At 47.6% G+C, this 25,045-nt stretch overlaps 2 protein-coding genes across 4 annotated transcripts; both read right to left on the minus strand.

The window, feature by feature from the left end:
• Positions 1-891: 891 nt before the first annotated feature.
• CCDC28B (coiled-coil domain containing 28B) lies at positions 892-9,398 on the minus strand. Of its 2 annotated transcripts, none has more exons than XM_033157519.1 (6): positions 9,303-9,398; positions 5,445-5,680; positions 3,641-3,813; positions 3,205-3,359; positions 1,651-1,673; positions 892-1,347 (listed from the first exon to the last, which is right to left on the minus strand). In XM_033157519.1, exons 2-6 carry the CDS (start codon positions 5,603-5,605, stop codon positions 1,284-1,286), a joined length of 576 nt encoding a protein of 191 aa, XP_033013410.1. In that variant the 5' UTR covers positions 5,606-5,680; positions 9,303-9,398; the 3' UTR covers positions 892-1,283. The 2 variants fall into 2 exon arrangements, with proteins under 2 accessions (XP_033013410.1, XP_033013411.1); XM_033157520.1 differs by having other exon boundaries at positions 896-1,338; positions 9,303-9,396.
• A 2,166-nt stretch (positions 9,399-11,564) lies between these two features.
• On the minus strand, positions 11,565-23,391 carry TXLNA (taxilin alpha). Of its 2 annotated transcripts, none has more exons than XM_033157521.1 (11): positions 23,196-23,391; positions 21,444-21,691; positions 19,989-20,315; positions 19,339-19,430; positions 18,025-18,195; positions 17,274-17,468; positions 16,087-16,206; positions 15,717-15,791; positions 15,155-15,247; positions 14,839-14,934; positions 11,565-13,815 (listed from the first exon to the last, which is right to left on the minus strand). In XM_033157521.1, exons 2-11 carry the CDS (start codon positions 21,655-21,657, stop codon positions 13,471-13,473), a joined length of 1,728 nt encoding a protein of 575 aa, XP_033013412.1. In that variant the 5' UTR covers positions 21,658-21,691; positions 23,196-23,391; the 3' UTR covers positions 11,565-13,470. The 2 variants fall into 2 exon arrangements, with proteins under 2 accessions (XP_033013412.1, XP_033013413.1); XM_033157522.1 differs by lacking the exon at positions 23,196-23,391 and adding an exon at positions 22,993-23,030.
• Positions 23,392-25,045: the final 1,654 nt, after the last annotated feature.

The raw sequence follows: 25,045 nt of genomic DNA on the forward strand, positions 1-25,045 counted from the left end.
GAGGATAATAAAAATAATAACACTTAACATTCGTATAGCACCTTCACATGTACTCTCTCTAGCTGTAAAGCTTAGCAACAACTCTGTAAGGTACCCTATATTGCAGAGTGGGGTACTGAAGCTGAGAGAAAGTGACTAAGGACAACTAGTCAGTTTGTGGCAGAGGCAAGATTCAAACTGGACACTTCGTGATTCATAGTCAGTCTCTTAAGCCACTACACTACACCAGCTCTCTACAAGTAGGCCTGGGGGATAAATTTGGGTCCGGCTTGCATTTTAATGCAGAACTCCATAAGCTGTGCTTATTAAAACAATGTGTAAATAAAAATACAGCTATTCTTCAAAATTCACACTCCTCCGAAGTCTAAAACAGTTCTCAAACCAAATAATGTTTTTAAAATGTGTATGTGAGGGGGAAGTGTGCATAAAATGCATATATTAATGAAAATTACATACAAAAAAAATGCATTCAGGGAAATTGCTTGCAAAAATGTGTTTAAAGAAAACTCTGTATAATTATGAGGAATTCAACTGAAATTCTGATAAATTTGGCCTCCCGTCATAAGACCACTTTCCTCCTCCAGGGGCAGTTTCCTATTAAACAGTTGGCATTAAAAAAAAAATGTTGATGAGGCACCAAACAAACAGTCATGAAAATGAGCATTCATGCTATGCTGAAAAAAATAAAATACTAAAACTGGAGGCAGACATTTCTTGGCAGAAGCAGCAAGACTGATGGAATACATCACCATTCAATTTGCTGGCCTTGCGCCTGTCAAACTGTGTGTACACACATGGCATATGTGCAAACTGGTCTGGAGCTGTAGGAGTGGGGGGAGGGGAGCAGATCCTGGTTCTAAGGACTGTCTGTAGGCAGCCAAGCCCTAGAACCTACATCTCTCTGTGTTAGCACAGGACATTTTGCCAGTCAATGCCAGAGCCCTGCATGGCCCAAGAGGGCTCCCCCAGCATCCCTTGCCACATCACTCAGGGCCCTGCAGTGGAGCTCCCAGTTTGCCCTCTGTCGGTCGTGGGGCGCAGGAGTCTCCGCCAGGGACTGGCTTCCATGCTGCATCTGCAGTGTATCCCCAGTGCACTGACACCCAGGAGTCGCATCCTTTTCCACCAGGCTTCATCTAACTACAGTCCAGAAGTAGTTCTGCGCGAGGGTCTTCTTTGCTTGGCTCCGCAGCTTCTTCTTTGCTTCCTTTGTTTTTCTTTTTGAGGCTTCTTAATGAAAACAGTCAAGAGAAAAACCAGGCAGCCTCCTCCTCCTCCTCGTTCTAGACTGTGGACGCATCCTCCAAGTCAGGGTTTTCTGCCAGGTGGAGCTTTTGTCTGAGGTGCCTTATTAAGGAAAAATGGAAGGCAGCTAAGCTATGATGACCCCCCCCCCTTCTTCTCTGCAGATATACCTTTTCACTCTGATGCTGCTTCTCTTGGGGAGAGAGAGGAGGAGGGAGCCAGGGGGAATCTCCTATTTAAAAAGGAGCAGCTGGACTATTCAACCTTGCCTATCTGCCACAGATAGATACACTACTTCCTCCCTGCACAATGTACCCCACCCTTCTCCCCCGCCATTGCCTCTGCCGCCAGTCTGCCTGGGAAATGGCTTGGGCATTCGCACACTGGGCACCATAAAGAGGATACATGGAGTTGCTGAGTTCTTCCAGCTGCAAAAGCAAAAGACAGTCAGCCACGGACAAACACAAGGAGCTCTTAAGAGGAACCGAGTAACAGGAGCCTTGCAGGCACTGAAAAGCAAGAGGTGTCCTTTCTGCACCAAAGCAGCTGACATTCAAAATCAGCCTCCCCAAACCTGGTGCTCTCCAGCTGTTTCGGACTACAACTCCCATCAGCCACAGATAGCACCTGACCGGTGGGAGCTGCAGTCCGTAACTGCAGCAGAAGAGCATGCTGGGAAAGGCGACTGAACATCACAACCACACTGTACTACAGTAACTCGGGAATGTGGTGCTGAAAAAATGTAAGACTCCATGGGCAAAAACTCCACATTCTGCAGTGGAAATAAACTGGGGCCACACTAAGCAAGGTGATGGAGCTCTGTGATAGGATCTCTTTAGATTTTGGCAAATAGCAGCTTCTGGGAGAAGGCAGTGATAAGCATCAAGGGTGCAGGCGCTGAGTGAGTGTGTGTGGTGGTGTTTTTAACACACACACACAAAGCCCAATTTTTCAGATAAAGATGCCCCTGAAACAGGTATTTGCTCTGTTAAGGGAGAAGCCAGAGGGATCTCCCACTGCCACCTCTGTGGCTGCCATTTGCCAAAATTTAAAGAGAGGGGATATCCAATATATCATATTCCCTTATTTAGCCTGCAGGTACTTTAAAAATGGATCAAGATTAAGAAAATTAACTTGTTTCCTAAAATGCAGAAGAGAGTACCATAGATATTGCACCAACATGGAGAAAGCTCTATTGCAGGGTTTTGGAACAGGATCTGGCCAGGAGGCTGGATGGATCTTTATCTCCCCCATAGGCCAAGCTTGATAGGCAGGCCAGTCAATCACGCGACATCAAAACAATGTCAGGGATCTAGTTTTTGTCCATGCAGACGATCAGCTCATTGATGGGGCTTGCAGAGTGCTGCTCACAGAACACTGCAAGTCCTGATGATCAGCTGACCACCAGTACCTCCAAACCTCTTCTGTCTCAGCCACACCTTTACCTGCCCAACACCTCATCAGGTATAGGGCTTGGCCAAAACCACCAGACTGGCCATAAATATTGGAGGAGCACAGAGCAAGGTCTCCCCCAGCAGGCAGAGGAGTGTAATTTTGCCAGCAAATGCACCCTACACACAGACTGAGTAGATGGGATGTCATGGATGCTCATAAACTTCTCAGGGGCATAGGCAATTATATTTTAAGTATGCTGGGTTTCCATAACAACCAAGGCATAGGCACCCAAACATGTCTTGTGCTGGACAACATTTGTGACTTGGGCTACTTGCATACTATATATTGTAAAGCACACCCCCCCCCCACCTCAAAGAATTCTAGGCACTATGGTTTACCCATCACAGTCTAACAATTCGCAGCAACCTTTAAACTACATTGCCCAGAATTCTTTGAGGGAAAGTGTGTGCTTTGGATGTGTTTCAAAGGCATAGTGTGTAAGCAGCCTGAGCTCTTCAGTTCCGGGCTGAGAAAAGGGATTCCAGGATTGCTCACAGCACTCACATTAGTCAGCAGCTGATCCAGGTTCCTGTCGGCCACCGTCTTCTTCTGGTCCTCGGCAAGTTCCTCCACGTAGACGTCAAGGCTGAAATGCAAGCGAGCCAACTTCTCCTGCATCTCCCGAACGTGCTCCAGCTGCTCAAAGGAACATTCCTTCCCTGCATTAGTCGAGACAAAGAACACCAGCATTATTCCACAGAGCTTCTAGGAGATGCCAACCCTATTTCCCCTGCAGGGAGGACCAGTTAGCTACAGTAGGTGAGGCTGAGAAAGTTTAATTCAGCCAACTGCACTTGCTAAGCAAATATTCAAATTCAGGCCTTGTCGTTCCCCGTCCAACACCCTGCATATTACAACACCCTGTCCAGAAACAGATATTTCTGAGATGTTTTTCTCCCTTGGAACTCAAGGGCCGAGAAATGACCCCCGAAGCACTTACCAAAAGCCTGCAGCTTTCCCGAATGGAAGTCGTTCAGGAGGTTCAGGAGGCCCCCCTCCATCTCATACACATCCGAGACGTCGGTCAGGAACGAATGCTGCAGAGGGGTACCCACAGCTGCTGTAGCAGCGCTTCCTCCGGGCTGGGGAGCTCGGGGCTTCTCCTTGTTTGCTCTGCACCAGACAACAGCAATAAGAAAAGGTGACGGGTGGGGCGGGACCGGGCAGGAAGTCCGTCTTCCTTCCTCAGAGCACAAAGGAAGCCAGAGACGGCCTCCAAGAATGTCCTCAGCATCACTTCCACTTTCCTTGCCAAGGAGTCAGGGGCTGTGCCAACGCAATGGCCAGTTGGGCACGCAGGGGTGGAGAAACGCCAAAATGTCTCCTAGGAGGGCTGCCTCACCTCCTCCTACGGAAGTTGTGGGGGAGAGCTGAGGGATCCCCCACCCCAAACTATTAACAGGGAGGCATTGGGGTGGTTTTTTTTCCAGGGTGGAACAGAAAGTTAGACAGCTAACAGGATGTGAGCAGAGCCTTTTTCTTGTATGTGGACTTCTTCTCAGCAGCTGACCTCCCCCTAAATGCTGCTAGGAATTCTGCTATATCATCACCCCAGCTACTGGACATTGATCTGCTTACCCACAACTTTAAAGCAAAATTTCTCAGTCCAGAACTTTCAGCTTAGAAGCTCAGAAGACATATTCCTTCCAGCTCCCTCCCACCTCCCACACACCAGGCCACAATACCTGGACTAGGAAGTCAAATCCTTTTGCTTTGTTTACCGGATAAAGAAATGCCATTGACTCAAGGCCACGGCCTAGATTCCACCAAGGCACCCATCTGGCTTGCTCTAGCAAAGATCTCCTTTCATTTCAGTGAGGCCTGCTCCGGAGGACATTGCTCGCAGCGCTCAATCGTGTCCATCTTCCCTCCTGCCACCCTTAAGGGCAGCCCCAAACTGGAAGCCTGGGTCCCCTTCGCTTCAGGTTATAATCTGGGGAGAGGTGTCATTTCAAAGGGGAAAGAGGTGGGCTCCCTCTAAGGGGAACGGGCCTTAGGTAAGCTGTCGCCAACCTAGCTGGAGCTGGTTTTAGTTGTAGTCCCAAGCATCTGAAGGCTGCCTTAAGGCACTGTGAGGTGAAGCAAGGACCGCTTGTGACTTTAGCAAGGCATAAGCCAAGACACTGTAATTCTTCATACACTGACTCACTGTTTTTGACTGTGCCTTGTTTGCTACTGCAAGGAGATGCTGAGATAATTTTATTCAAAAGCAGGGTTGCCAAGTTTTTCATATCCAATAATGTTTCCAGGGGTTAAATGCCTCTAAGCATGTGCCGGGTCCCCTCCTTTTGTGAAGGCAGACAGCTTTTTTAAAAAGCAGACCTATTAATTTTATCTTACTTACTATAAAAAATTATACCCTGCTCTCCCCCTGCGAATAAGTCAATCAAAGCAGCTTAGAAATGTAAAAAAAAGAAACAATGATGCAACCATTTAAATGCAAATCATTAAATTCAAAGCAGTAGCAAAAAGCAAGAAAAGGGGAAAGCAGTTTGTTTTTTAAAAAAATAAAATAAAATAAATCAGCATAAGGTTAAAGTGTCCTTAAGCATGCATGGAGTGTCCAATTTCGAACAGTCCTATTTAAAGGTAGGAACACAACATAAGGATTAAAACACCTCCTCCCCAGTTTCACATCTTTCCGCTTGGCAGCTGCTAGATGGATGAAATTCTAGCCAGCTGGGCTCTGGGTTCAAATCCCTCCCAGAGGAAACCATGCAGCTCTGCCCCAAGCTTTGGCTGACCTCTTGAACTTGGCTCTTTGCTTTGGCGAAGGGAGATGAGGCATCGCCAGGGAGAAAGAGGTGCTCTTGCTAGAAGGGACTGGCAGCTTGCGGAGAGCACTGGCTGGAACTGGTTGAGCTAGGTGGGCTTTGGGACTTTTCTTCTTCTTCTTCTCCTCCATCCTGGAAGCAGCGGGTCTCTCTTAGTCACACACTGGAAACCGCTCAGGGGAACCGAGAATGAACCTAAAGATAAGCTAGAAAGAGAAAGAGATAGCAACAGCATATTGGTGGCCTTCAGCCATGGACGAAACTAGATGGAGCCTCCTGTGCTCCAAGGCAGTCTATCTCGGAACATCAGGTGCTGGGACTAACAACACGGCAGTGGCCAGTCCTGCCATGCTTTGCAGAGGAGCTTCCATAGGAACACAGGAAGCTGCCTTATACCGAGTCAATTCCTTGGTCTTTCCAGCACAGTACTCCCTGCACTGACTGGCAGCAGCTCTCCAGGGTTTCTGGGAGGGGTCTCTCCCAGCCCTACCTGGAGATGCCATAGGGGAACTGAACCTGGGACCACCTGCAGGCAAAGCTGATGCTCTGCCACTGAGCTATGGCTCTTGCACCTTCCAGACGAATCTGGCTGGCCTTCAGTGAAAATAAAAGGCTGGAACAGATATCTTTATTATTAATATTTTTAAAAATCCATTTAGTCATCAGAAAACTCCAGGGTGTACAAAAGTTTTAATAAAACTCTTCACACAGCTTGCAAATATTTTTTATAACCCCAACGGTAAACAAGACGATAAGAGACATACAGTATAAATGTGTCTTCCTCCTGTATACAGGTACATAGATATGTAAGGATGTCATTGCACAGCCCCCGTTGAAGGATTCATCACAATCCTGGATTTGCAGGAAGTTGTGGTGGGGTAGGGGAGGAAAAGAGAAGGCAGGTTGTACAACAGCAGTGGCAACGGCAAGGGAGTGAGAAGGGAGGCACACTGAGAGGGGAAGCAATTTTGTCAAGTGTTGGCCAGGCAGGCCAGGGAGCATTATGAAGACAGCAGCCTGTTCTGTAACCAGGACAAGAAACAGACTTCCACCACTTCCAGACTTCCTCTTCCTCACGTCCCATCTCCAACCCTTTGAATCAGAGGTGGGGAATTGGATCTAGCAAACAAAAGCCAAGGTTTGAATAAAGAACCTTCCATACAATGAAATCAAGAGCTCCTCATCCTCTCTCGCACAAACAAGAGTCAGGTGAGGAATAGAAGGAGGAGACGTTTGAGTACAGCGAGAAGGGAGAAACACTGAAGTGGGAAAATCGCAGAAGTGGGACTGGAGGAGCACAGAGGGAAAAAGTAGTTTCAAACAGCAGCACAGGTCTGAATAAAGCAGGGGTGGGATGAAGCAGAGCAGGGGATGGTTATTTTAAACAGTGGCAGAGGTTTGAGTTGAGGTGACATTAAGAGGGGTGAAGCAGCAGATTAGAAAAAGGTTTGAAAACATCAAGAAGGGAGGTGGGAAGGCTCTGTTGTGTTAGCTGCTATGATGCACCCATTTCTACTACTTCTCCTTGTTAAAACAGTTTTGTTTTTTAAAATAACAACCCCCCAGTGTCTCTCCAACCCTGCCGCACTCAAGCCTCTGTCATGGTTAAAACCACCATTTTTGTCTCCGTGTCTCCAGCCCCGCTTTACTCAGATTTCTGCTGTTGTTTGAGTACAGTGAGAACTGTGTAAGTACAACATGAGAACACTTTCTGGCTGTTGCTATTTTCAGGTAGGATTCAGTCACACACTGGCAAATCCAGGTTGCACAATTTTTTTTAATGCTTGAGCACATCAATTTTGCTCCCCCCCCCAAAAAAAAGATTGTTTTGGTGATAAGAAAAGTGATGGGGGAAATGAACTGGAAGGTTTTTGGATAACATTTGCTCGATGCAAGATTGTACAACCTTCCCACAAACAAATCAGTAAGTGCTCAGTAAGTCTGCATCCGGCCTAAGTCTTTACTGCTCTCCCCTTCAAAAGGATATCATACATGGGTTGTATTGGCCCTGGAGTTTCTCATTACTTGGAGACAATAATATGAGAAAATGAGGTGCTGGGTGTTTTTGGTTCAGTGGAGATACCTAAGTACCCTTCTTAGAGTCTCAGAATTGTAGAGTTGGAGGGGACCCACGGGTATTTCTAGTCCAACCCCTTGCAATGCAGGAATCTTAATTAAAGTATCCATGACAGAACGCCATCCAATCTCTGCTTAAAAACCACCAAGGAAGGAGAGTCCACAGCATCCTAAGGGAGGCTGTTCGACTGTCAAACAGCTCTTACCATCACAAAGTTCTTTCTGGTGTTTAGTCAAAAACTCCTTTCTTGTAACTTGAATACATTGGTTTGGGTCCTATCCTCTGGACGAGGTGAAAACAAGCTTGCTCCATCTTCCATGTGACAGCCCTTCAGATATTTGAAGATGGCTATCATATATTCTCTCAGTCTCCTTTTATCCAGGCTAAACATACCCAGATTCCTCAACTGTTGCTTCTAAGACTTGGTTTCCAGATCCCTGATCATCTTGGCTGCCCTCCTCCGAACACATTCCAGCTTGTCAATATCCTCCTTAAAACTGTGGTGGCCAGAACTGGACACAGTATCCCAGGTGTGGTCTGACCAAGGCAGAATAAAATGGTATTATTACTTCCCTTGACCTGGACATTATACTTATGTTGATGCAGCCTAGAATAACACTGGCCTTCTTCACTGCACTACCAGAAGATACAACCCAGAAAACGGCATCGCTGATCAGCGTTGGGGATAGGGAGAAACAGCTTCAGTCCCCACCCAGCCACAAAGCTCACCAGGTGGTGTTGGGAAGGTGTTTTGCTTGCTTAGGCTAACTTAGCTCTTAGGGTTTGTTTTGAGAATAAAATGAGGATGCATGGGGGTAGCGGTGGGGGGGGGCAACTGCCCCCCCAATCAATACAAATCAATATAAATCTGAGGTTCTCTCCTCCCCACAAAAGCCTATTCCCCCCCAACAAAAATCCTGGCTAAGCCCATGTGAGGGTGGGATAAATATTTTACACCCCTTAGCTCTGTGTAAGAAAACTAAGGTAGAATTTAAATTGATTCCATAAATAAATGTGTTAATATTGCAGAAGGGACATTTAGAGAAGGGGCTGTAATCCTCCCTCCGTCCAGTTCTCCAAAGCTGCCAGCTGCCTGCTGCCTGGTGTTCGAGCCCCAGCTCTGTTAAGGCACATGGTCCCATCAGGGACACCTCTTGGTTTAGGGCCAATTAGCAGAGGTCGGTCGGTGCGGGGCGGGGGGAGTGATGGGTAGAAGGGCTCCTTCTCCAGCAGTAGCTGCTGGGGGTTGTCAACTGCTTGGGTGACGAGGACTGGTTCTCCCGCTATGAGCAATGTCCTGTGCACCTCATTTAGGTAACAACACTAAACGCTGAAGTGCTAATTTGAACCCTCCCCGGCTCATCGACCTTCTCTTATTTTCGCCCTTGCATCACATAAGGAGCTGACATAAATAGATCGATAAACACGACCGTGCAGAGGAGGCAGAGATGATGCAGCGCCTTAACAAACAGCCCTGCCTGGCTTCTAAGAAGAGGTCGCTGCCCGAGAAACGAGGTCCGGGGCGACAGAAGTAAAGGTCTCGCTCTCCGCCGGCAATCTTAAAAGGCCGGTTAATCCCACCCACCGCCATCTGCCAGCAACAAAAGATGCCACGCCAATGTTCCGATTTGGAACGCTGATTCCTCGCTCCGCGTTCCAAATCGGAACGTTCTCCTCGCCGAGGTTCCACGCCCCCCCACACACACACTTCGCACCGCATGGGGTGGAGGACGCGCTGCGGAGACACTGACCTCTGCGGCGGAGACAGGCCATGGGGGACGCTCCCGCGGCGACTGCTCTTGCTGCTGCGCGCCCGAGAAGCGCCGAGCGCGAGCGCGAGCGCGCGCACTCCCTCTCGGAGAGGCGGTGGCCAGGCAGGCCCCTCCGCAAAGGGGCTAATGGAAACGGCGGCCGCTCCGATGCTCAGGGTCCGCTCTGCCTCGGGTCAGCTGCAGCTGGTATCCCAGGGCACGGGCGGAGGGAGGCTTGGCGGCCAGAATGACATGCCCTTTCACTGGATCCGACGCCTGCCACCGCCTTCGTGGACAGCAGCCGCTGCCCCATCGCTCAGATCCGGGCCCTCGGAAAACTAGCTTGCTCCCCACCCCCACCCCCGCTCCGAGCCAGCCCATTGCAAACGCCCGAATTCTTAAACCCGTTTTGGAGGATACGGTTCAGTAGCCCAAGAGCACGTAGAAGGGGCGTGAGCATCGGATTCCACCTGCCCATCTCCCCCCCCCAAACAGCTTCCATTCAGCCCAAGTAGTACATTAGACTTCTTCCTCCCCCCCCCCCTCCACGCTTGACCTGGTACATTTCTCCAGGGTAGAAGCAGGACCTTTATAAAGAAAGAAAAGGAGATGGAGCCCCCATCCCTTGAAAAATGTAAATTAGAAGTTTAGCTGCTTGCCCCAAGCAGAAACGCTTAAGCCCGACATGATAGCCTGCAGAACCTCGCCAGTGGGGGTGGATCTGTGTTTGGTCATATTCATAGCTGTCAACTTTCCCTTTTTTGCGGGAAATTCCCTTATTCCAGTGCCGTTTCCCACTGCAAAAAAAGGGAAGGTTGACAGCTATGGTCATATTCATAGCCTAAAGCTTTGGGGCAGGGTACACAGCTACAATTCCTTTATCACAAGTGTTGCTGAAGGAGTACAATGCTTGAAAGCACCCTGTCCCCCCTCCTCCCCAAAAAGCCTGAATGGGGGCTAGGATGCCTCATGGCAGAGTTATATGACTAGAGATAGGGGTGCCTGCTACATCCATGTTCCAGATTTTGTTGGACCAGACTCAAAATCGGTCCTGGCCAATGGTCAAGAATCAGAAGGGTGTCATGTTACCCCACGTTCTACAGTGGGATCCACACCAGTTCATTCAAAATTACATGGTTTCAATAAAGCATTGAGAACTTGTCGTGCTAACAGCACAAGATATTCAATCCTGGAAACGGTGGGCACTCTTTTTGGTTAAGAGGTTTTTAAACAGAAGCTGGATGGCCCACACCTCTATAAGGCTGATGTAACAGTACACTGGATGGTCTTTGAGGTCCCTCACAGCTCCATGGTTTCCTTTTTAAAAATGCAGCTGGAAGAAATGCTATTATGTTACTGTTATGTTATGTCACTATATGTAATTATTATTGTTAATATCAATTTTACTATGATGGAAGTTTAAATAAAGTATATATTTTTAAAAAATGTAGCTAGAGTTCCACTTAAAATTATAATACAAATTAGTAAGACCCCTTGTAACTTCAGTCTTCAGTATTCTAGACCAGGGGTGGCCAACTTCCAAGAGACTGTGATCTATTTACAAAGTTAAAAACTGGCAGTGATCTACCCCCTTTTGGGGGGTTCAGGTCAAAGTTGTTGAGCTTTATTTTTAGGAAGGAAAGCCCTGTTTGGGGGGTTCATGTAAAAGTTGTTGAGCTTCTTTAGGGAAGAGGAAAGCAACGTTGAGCTTTTTTTTTTAGGAAGGAAAGCCCTGTTTTTGGTGGTTCAGGTCATTTTAGGGGTGCAGGGCAAAGATGTTGAGATTTTTTAGGGAAGCCAAAGTTTTTTAGCTTCTTTGGGGGGAGCCACTGATCTACTGGTGATCTACCATAGACGTCCAGTGATCTACCGGTAGATCACGATCTACCTGTTGGACATGCCTGTTCTAGACCAATAAAAAAAACAAATGAGTTGTCTTCTTGAACTGGGACCTGAAAGTTTGGTGTTGATGCTTAAGAAGTCTAGCATTCCCTCTAAAGCACTACATTGGTTTTATTTCTGAATCCTAACCAAAAAATGATTTTGAAGCTAAGCAAGGGAAAATATTTCCCAGATCCATTTTCACCACTTACAGTACACATGAAAGTGATGCAAAAACTGTTCCAACCCCCTTGAAAAGGACCAAAATACCCTTTTTAGCGAATTGGGATGGAATCTGGAAATTGGTGCTGTGTGCCAAGCTCAATAGCCTGCCTCAATATCCATGATGGTAGCGGAGAAAAAAGGAGCAGAGACATGCAGTCAAGTTTATGTTCATTTGTATTGGATACAAAGATATATATAACAGATCTAGATATTGCCTGTACCACTGCATTAAAAAAAATTGGAAGGTTTTATTGAAAGATCCTGGTGTTCAGTTCTGTCCTGCTCCAAGAGTAAAGTTCTATCTCCCATTAACATTCACCAGCTTTTGGCCAAGCCCTGCAAAGTACGAGAAGAGGATGGAAGGCAACCCATAGCATGGACTTGCTCTCCCCACCCCCACCCCAGCCCCCCATGCACCCTTGAAATTGCTCAAGGGTTGAGGGACCCTCCAGAGCAGATTGGGCCTGCGTGGGGAGAGGGGTTGTGACGAAGGTGAAGTCCTGCCATATCTGCTGGTGCAATGCTGGATGTCACCCAAAGCTTTGATGAAATCACTACCTCCAGTAAGAAAAACAAGGAAGCAAAACAGCTCTGCAAGAAATCTGCCAACCTGAGTGAGAAGTCAGATCATACAAAATGCATTGCTAATCCTGTTTCCTAAAGCCCAGCTTCCTTTAACAGAGTGTTTGAAGTATATAGGGCGGGGCCTGAATGGTGCCTGCCCACAGCTGTTCCCAAACACCAACACTCAACACAACTGAGGAATAGGCAGCTCATCAAGACAGGAATTACAATAAAGGCTAATAATGGCCCCAGCGAGGAGGGACACAGAGTTTTAAAAGCAAAGAAGGCAGCTACTAAAACACAAAGAAGTCTGTAGTTGGGTTTTAAACCCAAGAAGCAGCAGAAATAGAAATCACAAACAGAAAAAGCCTCTATGCGTTTAAACAAGCCATGGCAGCACTGAGGACTAAATAGGAAACCTCTTTTTTACTGACATGGAGCTCTGTAGAGAAGGTGGCCCAAGGAAAAGTGCTGTTATAAGGAAACGGGAGTCCGGTCACGGAGGACAATCTCCAGGCAGCTCCTGATGTGTGTTGTTTGTTTCTAGTTATTGGGCTTTGCTGCCTGGGAGGTTAGGGTTTGTCTCCCTGAGCCTCTGGGACTGTGAAGGATGTTTAGTACCAAAGTATCCCAAAGAGGAGTATATAACACATGCGGGGGATTCACTCCCCCTGCCCGCCCCACCCCCACCCCCAGAGCATTCCCCACACGCAACCATGCGCACGGGTGCTCATCATGTGCAAAACACTTAAGGAAGGAAAACCTTTGGATTAAATCTTTAATACATACACTTGTGCGTGTATAAGCATAGAGGCAACGGTGAAGTCGTAAGGCTGTTGAAACATAGATTCTGGAAGTAGCAAAGTCCCAGAGAGGATGCTCCCCACCCACCCTCTCCTCAAACCAACAGGGCTCTCAATCTCTTGTCCCCGTGAAGCAAAGTCACATCTACTTTATTCTCTGCTTTCTTAGGGGAATCTACATGCTAAAAATAACCGACTAGAAAGCAAACTCCTGAGTCTCCTGTTCTGGTTTTAAGCCTCTGAGTCTGGTCAATATATGAGAAAAAGAAACAAAACCTGATGCCAACCTCCTAAATTTGCATTCATGGCATAGCACCCACAGTGAGATGTAGCAGCTGAACTGAGTTTGGGGGAGGGGAATAGGGTTATGGTTGGCAAGATTCTCCCACGCCCATACTTCAGAAGGTATTTTGGTGAAACTGCCACACACTTAAGAGATGTTCACACGACACATATGGATGTGGCTCAATCTAGTTCCTAGGCCTATATATAAAAAGTGGGAGTTGCCCTGCACATCATATCGTGTAATATATTGTGAGATAATTTTTATAAAGCAAAAAAGAAAAGAAAAATGCCTTCAAGCTTAAACTGGAACACCTTAAATGCCTGGGGGGGTGGGGGACTGAGCTTTGTCACCCCAGGCCTGGGGCCCAGTCTCTGGAGAGGTATGCCCGCCTCTCCCCCTTCCTCCATCTTTACTCAAGAGAGACAGCAGCTTCATCCATCTTTTCCCGAGCAGGGGCTCCTCCCATGCTTGGCTCCCCAAACCTCTCGGCTGGTCCTGTGCAGCACACTGCCTGTGCCAGGGCAAGGCATTCCTCCACAGTGGTGCCCTGAGGTGCCAGCTCCTCTGAGCTGCCTTGGGATGGGTTTTTGGGTGGTCCTTGGAGGTCCGTGCTGGCAGCGGGGGGCACAAGGGCACACAGGTCCTGCACTTTCTTGTTCAGGTCGTTGCGCTCTGTCTGCAGGGCCCGGCAGAGCTTCTCCAGGCGCTGGATTTTCACTTGGAGCCCTTCCAGTTCTTTGTCCCGGAGAGTTTTCTGCAAGGGGCAACAAAATCAATTTCAGAGCCAGCTTCTGCCTGCTTGCCAAGGTAGAGAAGAGATTGTGAAAAGGCGACAAAAATAAGTTGCTTAAATACAACTGCTAAGACGTTTGGAAAATTGCTTGTTCTTAAGCATGGGAAATGTCCTTAACCAGCTTACAGGCCAGCTCTAGACCAGAGACTAAGTAACCCTCAGCTCCTTGTACCACTGGCATCCTCACAACTGCCTGGTGTAGAAGCCCCACAGCAAGTAGTGCAATGTGTGCTCTGGAAGAAGAAACTTCCAAGTACAAGGACAGGGAAGTGCATATCCCTGCTTCTTTCCACTCCACTCCAACTCATTGTGGCATTGAGGTTGGCCTGGAGCTTCTAGTCCCAGCCAGCAATGAAGAACAAAAACAAGGGCACCATTCCTGGGTTGTCTTTCTGTCAACTGGCCAGCGCCCAACTGCAAAGCCAGGACTGAGCGCCAGGCAAAGAGCAAGAACAAAAACTCAAAGGCTTGTTGAAAGGAATCCTGACCCAAGAGCACGGAATGCCAGGAGCAAAACTAAGGAAGTGAGAGAGCAAGAGAGGTTTCTTCTGCTGGAGAGGATTTGTGATTTCACCAAAATGCCCCCCTTTTTACCCCCAAAGAGTGGCACATAGGGAGGAGGATGCTTCCAAGGACTGAAAAACTACGCGCAGGCCACCTACAGGTTGAGACTTCAGCAAAAGGTTGCTCAGCATTTCCAAGCTCATCTCTAAAACTACAGAGGCACCAGCATCTTGTACTGGATCTGCCAATATTTATTATTCTCTCCTGAATGCAGAGTCAGGGGGGAAATGAACATAATCTTCCAGAAAATCTGATTTCTTGAACATTATTTAGATCCTTGAGGGTTTCAAAGTTTTGAAGGGGTAGGCACAGTTTCAATCCCTCATAGGAATTTCTAGAGCCTGTCTGGCTATGCATTTGACCCTGAAACTCTTGTTTCCCCTAGAGAAGCCAAGGTGGGTAAGGCAGGGGTGACATTACCTCTTCTGCCATTTCCAAAAGGGCCTTGTTGCTGCTTTCCCAGCGGGACCTGTACATTGTGGTCTCTTTCTCCAGCTTCTTAATCTTCTTTGTCATCTATGGGGTTGCAGCAAGGAAGGAAAAAACAGTGTAAGTCAGTCAGTCCTGAGATGCCAGCAGAGAAACAGTTCAGGGATTGTCTTCCCCTCCCAAGGCAGCAGCTCAAAGGGATGGGCTTATGTGCTTCAGAATTTAAGTGTTGTTCAACAGGAGTGACAATTTAAGACGCAGAGCCTCCCCTCCCACAGCACATGAAGGCAGCACAAACATACAGCACCTTCTCCATTTCTTGCTTGAAGGTTGTGAACACTTCACTGCTTTTGGATAGTGTGTTCTGAAACTCTTCAAACTTTGCTGTGTAGAGGGCCAGCTGGAAAAAAGGAGAAGGGAAGGAGAAGAGTTAGCATCTACAACTCTTTCTTTAGATTAGGGCCGAGTAAGAGAAAGGGAAGTGTGCGCTCACGCTCTCTCTCTCTCTCTCTCTCTCTCTCTCTCACACACACACACACGCACACACACACACACATATGCACACATTCTTCAAGCACCATTTACTGAAAACAGTGCAAGTGCAGAGGTTGGGTGGGAAGAGGGAGCTACTCAGGACTCAGCTGGGAACTCAGACAAAACCATCTTAAGTGCCTAATAACATTCCAACCCAATTTAGGTTTGGAGGAAGCAACTGTTCCTTTAGCCATACCCCTGTCGTGACCAACTGATCCTGCCAGAAGGTTGCAAGAAGGAAAATTGTTTCCCCATTCGAAGAAAGTGGATTTTGTATAGAAAATGTGAACTACTGCAAGGGGGGAGGGAGAGAAGAGTGCCACCCATGCACACACCTGCTCCTTGAGATGCGTTTCCTGTTGCTTCATCAACTCGCACATCCTCTGGGACTCCACGGCTTCCTTCAATAGCTGTGCAAGAGAGAAGGAACAGGGGGAAGACAATAAGAGAAATTAACCCCCTACCACCACCACCACCACCACCACTGCAGGAGAACAGCACCCTGCAGCCTGGAACTTCCCTCCACTCCATGTTTAGAGGATCAATTAAGAGGCAAGCAGGGCCTGATGCAGCTTTGAGGAATATCAAAGAATCCAGGAGGAGGGGAAAGGACTCCCTAGCTTTGACACAGCTCTCCTCCTAAGAGATGCTCAGCTGCGGGAGCCTGACTGGGGCTTCTCCTTGGACCATTTGAGCAAGACTCACAAAGTCTTTCTCTCGCTGATGCCTGTCCTCAGCCTCCTTCAGCATCTCCTGGGCCTGCTGGAGCTTGGCATCCACCAGCTGCTGCTGCAGGTCCTTGTGTTTAAAGACCTTGTCGATGTGCTGCATATGGAAAGACAAAACAGGCTGTCAGTCAGCAGCAGCGGCAGCCACTTCTGGCAAATGCATGAGCCGAAAGTCACAGGCACAATATCAAGACACAAATATCACTTTTATTTTCCCAAGTCACATTAGCCGAAGGAAAGCAATCGCTCATGGGGAGGTTGCCTCTGGCATACCAGAAAAAAAGCTGCAATGTTTTTGGGGTGTTTTTTTTTTAAGTGAAAGCATTTTAATTTGGGGGACTGCATAGGACAGGTCAGTTTAAAGCCAGTGTGCAGACTCAGGGATCAAAATGGTGTTTCTTCAGTTGCCAACAGGCCACTGGCTACTACGAGCACAGGAAGCTGTCTAATACAAAGTCAGACCCTTGGGCCACCTAGCTCAACATTCTCTATTCCAGCCTTCCCAAACCTGGTGCCTCCAGATGCTTTGGATTACAAGTCCCATCAGCCCCAGCCAGCACACTTATGAGACTGATGTAAAAATCAGAGACCCCAAATGCATATTTTTTATTTTAGAAATGTTTCAATAATTGCATTTAACCTTTGGCTAGAATGCATCCATGAATGATTCCTGTGTGCCTGCATTTTATGACTCCTAGTAGCTGCATTCCTTTCCTATTTGACCCTGAAAGTGGCACAAACGGTCACTCAGGGTGTTTTGCCGTGTCTGTTTTGAGTTAGCACTAGAATGAATTCCGGCACCTCCTTGAAAGGTTCCAAGGAACAGATAGGGACAGGAATGTCAACAACCCTGTCAAAGGCCTGGTTGCTAAGGAAACAGTGATAAAGTGGGACATTTGCAATAGTGTCTAATAAACTCTGGGTCCCTAACTGGATCTGCTGAAGCTTGCTGTAATTCCCTTGGTTCTGTGTGGTTTTTTTTAAAGCTGTTCCCTCACTTGGGTAACAAACAGGTGGTGTAGAAGTAAATTCTTATCATAAGACTAAGGTTGCAGAGATTTGGGGATACTTCTCCTTCTCCCTACCTCCCCAACTTTCCTGCAGTCCCTCAAACCCCCCTCCCAGTCACAATGCACACCCCACCGCTCACTGTGGGCTGCGCACCTCCTCTCGCAACTCATACTGCTCGATGAGTTTTTTCAGTCTCTCGGCCAGCTCCATATTCTCCTGGCGCAGCTTGGAGTTGCGCTCATTGTGCTGCTCCATCTGCAGCTGGATATCGTTGAGGGTCACCTGGAAGTGGGATGTCACCTCCTTACGCTTCTCTTCTTCCTCCCGGGCTCTTTGGACACCTTCTTCCTAGAGAGATGGGTTGGAAAGAACATGTGAAAGTCAGGGGGCAGAAGAAGGGCCGCAGCTCAGGGGGAGAATGAGGACTCCTGTGGGCAGAAGGTTCTCCGGGTGGGGATACCTGGCACCCCCCTTTTAAAGGACTTCTGTTCAGTGGCCGCAATGGGAAAGGAAATGGCTGCAAGTCACAGTAAGCAATGCTTAGCTAAAAATGGGCTGGCTCGCTGGAGAAAAGCATTTATTTATAATCCCTTATAGGAAAACACCTGCTGAAATCCAGTTCAGAAGCTGTTATCTTCTTCCTTCTTCCCCCATCCTGCCCCCCCCAACCAATTTGTCTACAAAGTCACAGACTGGGAGCTCCACTATAATAATTTAAAATCAGCCAAGAGGGCAATCTTCTTAGGCTGAACTACGCTGCTTGGCTCGCGCTTTCTTTTGACCCCAAAGGTGCAGCAGCGTCACACAGGTCTCTGGTCCAGAGGCCTGCACATGACACTGGTACAGCACCCAGGGCTTTGATGGGGGTGGGGGAGAGGCTACCCACAGGTTGGGCCTCACTTGCCTTGAGGGTGCGGTTGTGCCTCTGGAGCTCCCGGCACAGGCTCTCCAGCTTGCTGCGGGCCAAGATGGCCTTGCTGTGCTCGCTCCGTAGATGATCCTTCTCCTGCACCAACTGGGTCTGCTTCTTCTGAATGATTTTCATTTGCTTCTGAGAGTTTCTGTGCTCTTCCAGCTGGCAGGACAAAGAGAAACAGACCAGGACAGGCATGATGAGTAATGGTATCCACATAGCAGTAAAAGGAGTGTCCAGATCAAGGAAAGTTAATAGTACCACTTTATTCTGCCTTGGTCTGACCCTACCTTTGAGCACTGTGTCCAGTTCTGGACACCACAGTTTAACAAGGATATTGAGTAGGAAGCATGGCATTGCAGATATTTTGCCATAGATTGGACATTGCAAAGACTATGAAACTCCAAGGAAGGTCAGGTGAGATTGTATAAATCAGTGGATTGAGATGCATTACACCTGACACTGTGGGTTTGGTGAACACACTGGGGCAGAGATGAACCTGAACAATAACCCCCTATTACTATCAGGGGTAAGAGATAACTGCCACTGGAAGCCATTAGCAAAAGTACTCATGGTCAGTGAACAATCTGGAACCACTTGTGCCTAAAGTGTTTTAGGTATTTCACAGGTCTAAGGCAGCTCTCTTAACTCTTTAACTGGTAAATCTTTTGGTAAAGCCTCCTTTACCAGTGGTTTGGGAAGGTCTGCTCTACAACTCCTCCCCCACCCATCCTGCCAGCACTGGCAGCAACTTGGCAATAAGCACACTGCTGCCTGTGGTTTAGTTTTGGGTTCCCAAGAGGCAAAGCACTGCTAGAAGCCTGTTGAGCACTTCTGCTTGGCCATAAAGGTTTCTGAAAGAGTCTCCAAGGACAAAAGGAGGGAGCGCTCTGCTGCCTGGGTGTTTTGCATTCCTCATCACAGGCAAAGCTACTTTATCTATGGTCCCTATGAAAAACTCCCAAGTCCCTTGAAAACAAAGTTTCCCCCTTATGAAGGGCCAGGCAGTTAAGTGGGATTTGGATATGGCACACACGTCCCCAACGTTTAACCTACAGTTGCACCAAACTATAAAAGCATATGTCTTGGCTTTAGCAGACGACTTGGGTGGAGTGCCACTTGTTCTGAACCTGTTATGACCCACAACAAACCATACAAGATTCGAAGCAAAGCATGCACACCCTGCCCCTGGCATCTGGTTTCCTGAGAGATAAGCTCTCACTTTCAGAAGAAGCCCTCTCCTGTTGCCTCCTGCACCGATACCCCACTCAAGCATCCCTCCCTCTCACTTTGCCAGACACTGACCAGTTCAGCATACTTCTTGCAGAGGGCTGTCAGTTTCTCCTCAGATGTGCTGAGAGTGTTGAGGGTCTGCATTAACAACGTGATCTCCTTGCCTGGAACACAAAGGATAATGTAGAGACATATTCAGATCACAATGCAAAGAACTAGGGGGTGGAGAGTAGGAGTTTGAGACCAAAAGAATCTAGGGAACTAGAAACCTATAGACTGTGGAAATTACTACCAGTTCCCAATAAGGTTGTAGATCGGGGGTGGGGGGAGGATGTGGATTGGTCTCTGCTATACACTTTCCTGCCTGCCTTATGTATCTCATTGTTCTTTAACAAAAGGCGTTTTCCAGAGATCAGCCAGCTCACATTATGTTTTTTTCAGTCATCATGTGAAAAATCTCTGCAATTCTCTCCTTAAGCACTCTACAATCTGAACTTAGGCAGGCCAGAACGTCTGTGACAGAAAGAAGTTCAGTCAATACCAGCCACAATAGCCCTGGCATGACTATTCTAACATCAGAGCACAGCAGGCAAAGAGACCAGAGGCCCATGAAGAGATTGCAATAGTGATTACTCTTTAGCACGGGCAACTGCGTTTAGGATTAGGACATAAACTGAGGATGGGACAGCAGAGAAGAGCACTATCAGGAAGGAACCACCTACCAAGCCCCTTAGCTTTCTTTTTTTCTTGGGCACGTTTCTGGTCACGCTCGCCACCTTCATCACTGGTCCCTCTGGGTCCCTCTTTCTCTCCATTCATCTCAGGGCAACTCTGCTCCTGCTCGCCATTCCTTGGGGACTCACTCCGGCACTTTTCTGCCTCATCCATTTCTACGGGTTCACTCTGCCCGTTGTCATCTCCTGGTCCTTCCTGGTTTGTATCCAGGCAATATGTGTTCAGAATGTCCTCCAGTTGTCTGCTTAGCTCTTCAGAGACATCACAGGTAACCGGTTGGTGGGGTTGGGATACAGCCTCATCCACCAAAAGTGCTGCAAAAGGAAGAAGTGAACAACACTACTCAACATTAATACGAAAAATGTTACAAGCCAGGTGGTAGCATGTTAAATGTGTGAACATGTGCAAACTGGAGAGAAGGATTTTACTAACTAAATCAAATCAAATGTTATTGTGTTTCAGATTGTTGTGCAAAATTTATAGAGTCTACTAGAATAGCATACATACTTTCAATATTTCAAAATATTCTGCTCGTAATGTGCTAGACATTTTACCAACAGCACAGATGAAACTAGCTGTTTTTTCTGTAAAATAAGGCTTGGAAACTGATAACAGAAAATTGACATACAGTAAAAACTAACTTCCTGGGTAAGGTTCAAGCAGTTAACAAATAAGCACTTTATTTAAACCACTGCATATATTGCACTGAAAATATATGCAAGTCAAAAAAAAATTGCACTTCTTAGCCATGTAGACACTAAAAAGGTAAAGGGACCCCTGACCAATAGATCCAGTCGTGTCCGACTCTGGGGTTGTGGCGCTCATCTCGCGTTACTGGCCGAGGGAGCTGGCGTACAGCTTCCGGGTCATGTGGCCAGCATGACAAAGCCGCTTCTGGCGAACCAGAGCAGCGCATGGAAATGGCGTTTACCTTCCCGCCAGAGCAGTACCTATTTATCTACTAGTACTTTGACGTGCTTTCGAACTGCTGGGGGGGGGGGGAGGAGCTGGGACCGAGCAACGGGTGCTCACCCTGTCGCGGGGATTCAAACTGCTGACCTTCTGATCAGCAAGCCATAGGCTCTGTGGTTTAACCCACAGCACCACCCGCGTTTAGTAAATAAGGTGCTGGGAATAAAGGTGGTACATCAGAATTACAGCACGGGGGAGGAGGGGAAGAGATGACACCAACGCTTCCTGGAAGAGAGCATGGTATGGCCTCAGGTGTGTTTTGGCTTTAGAGTTCTCAATCTATGAAAAGATGGGCATTGTGAGATTTAAGAAAGTATGCAATATAAACAACAGTCCCTTTTATCGGTGGTGGTGCAAAGACAAAGGAAATAAATGTTTAAAAGCCACTTGCAGCCTAGTGCTGAAGAAAAATGTAAAGGGATATAAAAATTAACGTTTGAAAGGGCAACAGGCCTCATGATAACACATACCCTCTTTCTTACTCTGCTCCTCACTCACTGGGTTTTCAACATTTCCGTCAACCAAAGAGTTCAAGCTGCACATCTCAGGCTGGTGTGGACATTCACAGCTTTCTGTAGTCACTATGGGAGCCTCAGCTAAGTCTTCCAACCCCAGCACACTACTCATTTTGGAAGGGCTGGCAGGTAGAAGGACAGCTTTGCTTTCCCCATCTTGGCTCTTCATTGTAAGTCACCTTCCAAGCCACTTCCAACAGCGTCTAGTAAAAGAAAAATGTGGCCCTCTGTTTAGCATTAAGTTCAGAGGATGACTGGCAATTTCAATGGAAATTAAAAGTCATTACTAGGTAATAAAACACCACATTCAGGAGAAAGGCTAGCTGCTGGTGCAGTCATTGAAAGCATATATCATTCATTACAGCTTGGGACAATTTGAATGGTTGCTTTCTCTCAGCATAGTGGAGTGTTTTGCTCTCATAGGTTTAAAAACACCCATGATTAATCTTCCTGCCCTGGCCACACCCATCCCCATCAGAAACAAGGTAAGAGAGGCCTGTTAAAAGCTCATATGTGAACCCTATCAATTGAGGGAACTCAAACTCCTAGCCCATTCCCATTATGCCCCTCTCCTATGCCAAAAAAATAAATGTGGCACATTTCCACACAGTCCCAGAAAACATTGCCAGTCCCTTACAAGAAAATAAAATGCCCTCAGATGTTCTCTCATGAACCCCACCAAGTGACTTACCTCTCTGTCTTATCAGCCAAGCCCCACTCCAGGGCCAGCCCACCCATGAGGCGAGGCAGCCACCTCAGGCGGCAGGGTCCACAGGGACAGCAGATCCAGTCCCCAAGGAATGCATTGCTGCCCCCCTCCCCAATGTTGCCTCTACAGTGGCCTCTTGGTGAAGAGGAGGCACTGCTGGTCTCCTCCCACCCTTGTTCCCGATGTAGCACTTTATTCCTTCCCACTCTGACCCCCGCTTGCTCCTGATGCAGATCTTCACACACCTCTTCTTCTCTTGTGGGCTGCTTTGTGTCATTTTGTGGTTTGTCTCAGGTGCCAAACTGTCTTGGGCCAGCCCTTCCCTGCTCCCACTACAACTGCCTTAGGACATGAGCAACTCATGGGACCCCTCCTCCCCTTAGCTCAACACCACCTATAATTTTCATTCCCTCAGCCCTAACATCTCCTTATTACATGAGTTGGGAACTCAGGCCCCAGATGCTCCCTGCTTGGCTCCAAATTTTTCCCTGTTCACCTCCCACACCAAGCCCTCAAGAAAACAGCACTACTGTTTCTCCCTCATCCATGCATACAGCTCAGCAGTCTACTGACCTCAGCCCCGTTTCTTTGCCACTCAGTCAAACACCCCAAATACCCGGCGTGGGTTTTACTGCTTTTACCAGCCCATGGCTGCTGCCGCAAGTTTCCTTTTATGTATTCTGAGTGTTTACCTTTGCAACTTTGAGGGGCGGGGAAAGAAGGCCTTATGGAAACCTACAGGCCTCCTCCTCCTGCCACTCAGTCCCAGCCCCGCTCCCCATACAGTTTGCCTACCTTTCCACCCAGTCCCAGCCTCCGTCCGGGACTCCTCTCGTTCCCACAGCCTCAACTTGCCGACCCCACTACGAATGCTCCCCCGGGGCAAGGGCGCTACCGCGGCCCTCCCTGCTCTCCACACGACCACATCACTCAGTTGTCGTCACTCCTAGTGCTCTGACGTCACGGCCCAGAGGTATGACGCGTCCTACCAAACTCACCGCACGGCACCCACGAGGCTGCTCTGCTCGCTTTTCCTTTTTCCCTTTTGCTGCTTCGCCGCCACTCTCTTCTTAACGAGTCGCCGCCGCCGCCAGCGCTTCCTCCCGGTTTCCACTCTGGATTTAGCGGTTCCAAAAAGCTCGAGAACGCAGCTCCGGCCCCGGGTCTCAGAATTGCGCATGCGCCGCCAGCCGCCGCCAGCCAATCAGCGGGAGCGGCCGAGAGAAGCATGCTGGGAAACTTCGATGGGGAGGAAAAAAGCGGCACGCGAGGCGGGAGTCTGGGCTGCACTACAGTTCCCGGCATGCATCACGCCGGGGAAAACGGGGCGGTGTAATACACAGCCTCGTTAATACAGTACTACAACTCCCAGCATCCTCTCGAATGCGGTCCAAGACTTCTGGCTGAAGAACAAATCCCGGCTAGTTCCACGCACCCACCCCAAGCAAGGAAGGTGGCAAAGGGAAAGGGATCTTACCCAATGGCAGGGCGGCGGCACGCAAGGGAGAGCTTTCATAATTAACATTTACACTGACCCTTAAAGTGCTAAAAGGGCTTCAGATGCGCTATCTGGTTGTATTTACAAGCGTGGAAGGTAGATAACCTTGCTCCCTATTAGAGTGAGCGTCCGTCCGTTGAGATTCATCCTTGGCAATGGTCGCTTTGCTTCCGTGGCCTTAAAACAAGCCAGACTTCCTTAGATTATTAAAACACTGAAATTTAACAATACGGAAATTCGGATAAAGTGGTCTTACACAAGACCTGTGCCGTTTTTTAAAAAAGTTCCAATGTATATGTGCCACAGTGATATGTATATGTATACAGTGATTGTCTCCAAGGTAACCCCTCACATGTGTTGCTATCTTGAGAGACTAGCCTCTCCAAAGTAAATGTTGAGAGTGCAACACGCAGGAATTGAAAAAAGGCTAACTGACGTTGTTTGGGCTATGCAAGGTTGTGATCAGGCGAGGAGCAAATGGGCGTGACAAACCACTCACTCAAAAATAAATAAAAATGCTAATAAGCTTCCACCACATCCATGACTTCTAATGTGCACCATATTTTTACCGGTACTTAACAGGTTTTCTGCTGTATGAGGAAATCTGAATTAAACATGGACAGTTAAAAAAAGCATGGTTGCACAAGTAGCAACAATTCTACAATAGCATTACCAGATTAATACAGTTGTTATTGCATTCCCTTATTTTATCCTGTTTGCTAATTATGTTGTTTTCATTAATGTGATTTATTCTGTCTGAAAAGTGAGCAGATAAAAATATATTGTTAAAACCCCAGTGCATAAAACTTTGCAGTGCATTAGTCTAGTTTTATCCATATTCAGTAGTAGTATAAAGCTTCTAGGTAGAAATTAGGTTTCCTTAAATTTACTAGACTATTTATACCAGAAATAATTTTTCTAGATTTCAATTGGAAAATTCAAGTATATTATCACCGTTCTACATTAATTCAGTTCACCAACATAGCAACCCTCCTATGAAGCCTCTTTATGTTCTGTGGTTATGTGGATGGTTACCTCCCCCCACCCCCGGAAAAAGTACAGAGCTGAAGGAGGAAACTGGAACAGTGATACTCTTGAGATTTTCAAGGACTAGATTAGTTCTACTGGATCCAACTTTTACCCAGATCCCTTGTAAAAGCAATTGTGTGTATTCATGTGTGCACTTCTTCTCTGAGGGAGAGGCCTAATACAGGGGGAAAGTGGCCAGCCAGAAGGGATGGCATCCATGTCACTCAGAAATCCAAATATCAACCTAATGACAGTCAACAACCTCTAACTTAATCCTTGGAACATTATAGATGGCAGTCCCCTTTCCTTCAAGCAGGAATT

This window comes from Lacerta agilis, chromosome 8 (genome assembly GCF_009819535.1).
Source record: "Lacerta agilis isolate rLacAgi1 chromosome 8, rLacAgi1.pri, whole genome shotgun sequence".
Classification (NCBI taxonomy): domain Eukaryota; kingdom Metazoa; phylum Chordata; class Lepidosauria; order Squamata; family Lacertidae; genus Lacerta; species Lacerta agilis.

Bases quoted from the DNA above. Each gene is read 5' to 3' on its own strand.
- CCDC28B (XM_033157519.1), bottom strand. From the start codon at position 5,605: ATGGAGGAGAAGAAGAAGAAGAAAAGTCCCAAAGCCCACCTAGCTCAA. The intron at 3,814-5,444 runs GTCAGCCAAAGC...TGTCTGGTGCAG, and splicing joins CAAAGAGCCAAGTTCAAGAG to AGCAAACAAGGAGAAGCCCC. The intron at 3,360-3,640 runs GTAAGTGCTTCG...CGACTAATGCAG, and splicing joins GGGAAAGCTGCAGGCTTTTG to GGAAGGAATGTTCCTTTGAG.
- TXLNA (XM_033157521.1), bottom strand. From the start codon at position 21,657: ATGAAGAGCCAAGATGGGGAAAGCAAAGCTGTCCTTCTACCTGCCAGC. The intron at 17,469-18,024 runs GCAAGTGAGGCC...CCATCTCTCTAG, and splicing joins GGCACAACCGCACCCTCAAG to GAAGAAGGTGTCCAAAGAGC. The intron at 13,816-14,838 runs GTAATGTCACCC...TGCCCCTTGCAG, and splicing joins TTTTGGAAATGGCAGAAGAG to AAAACTCTCCGGGACAAAGA.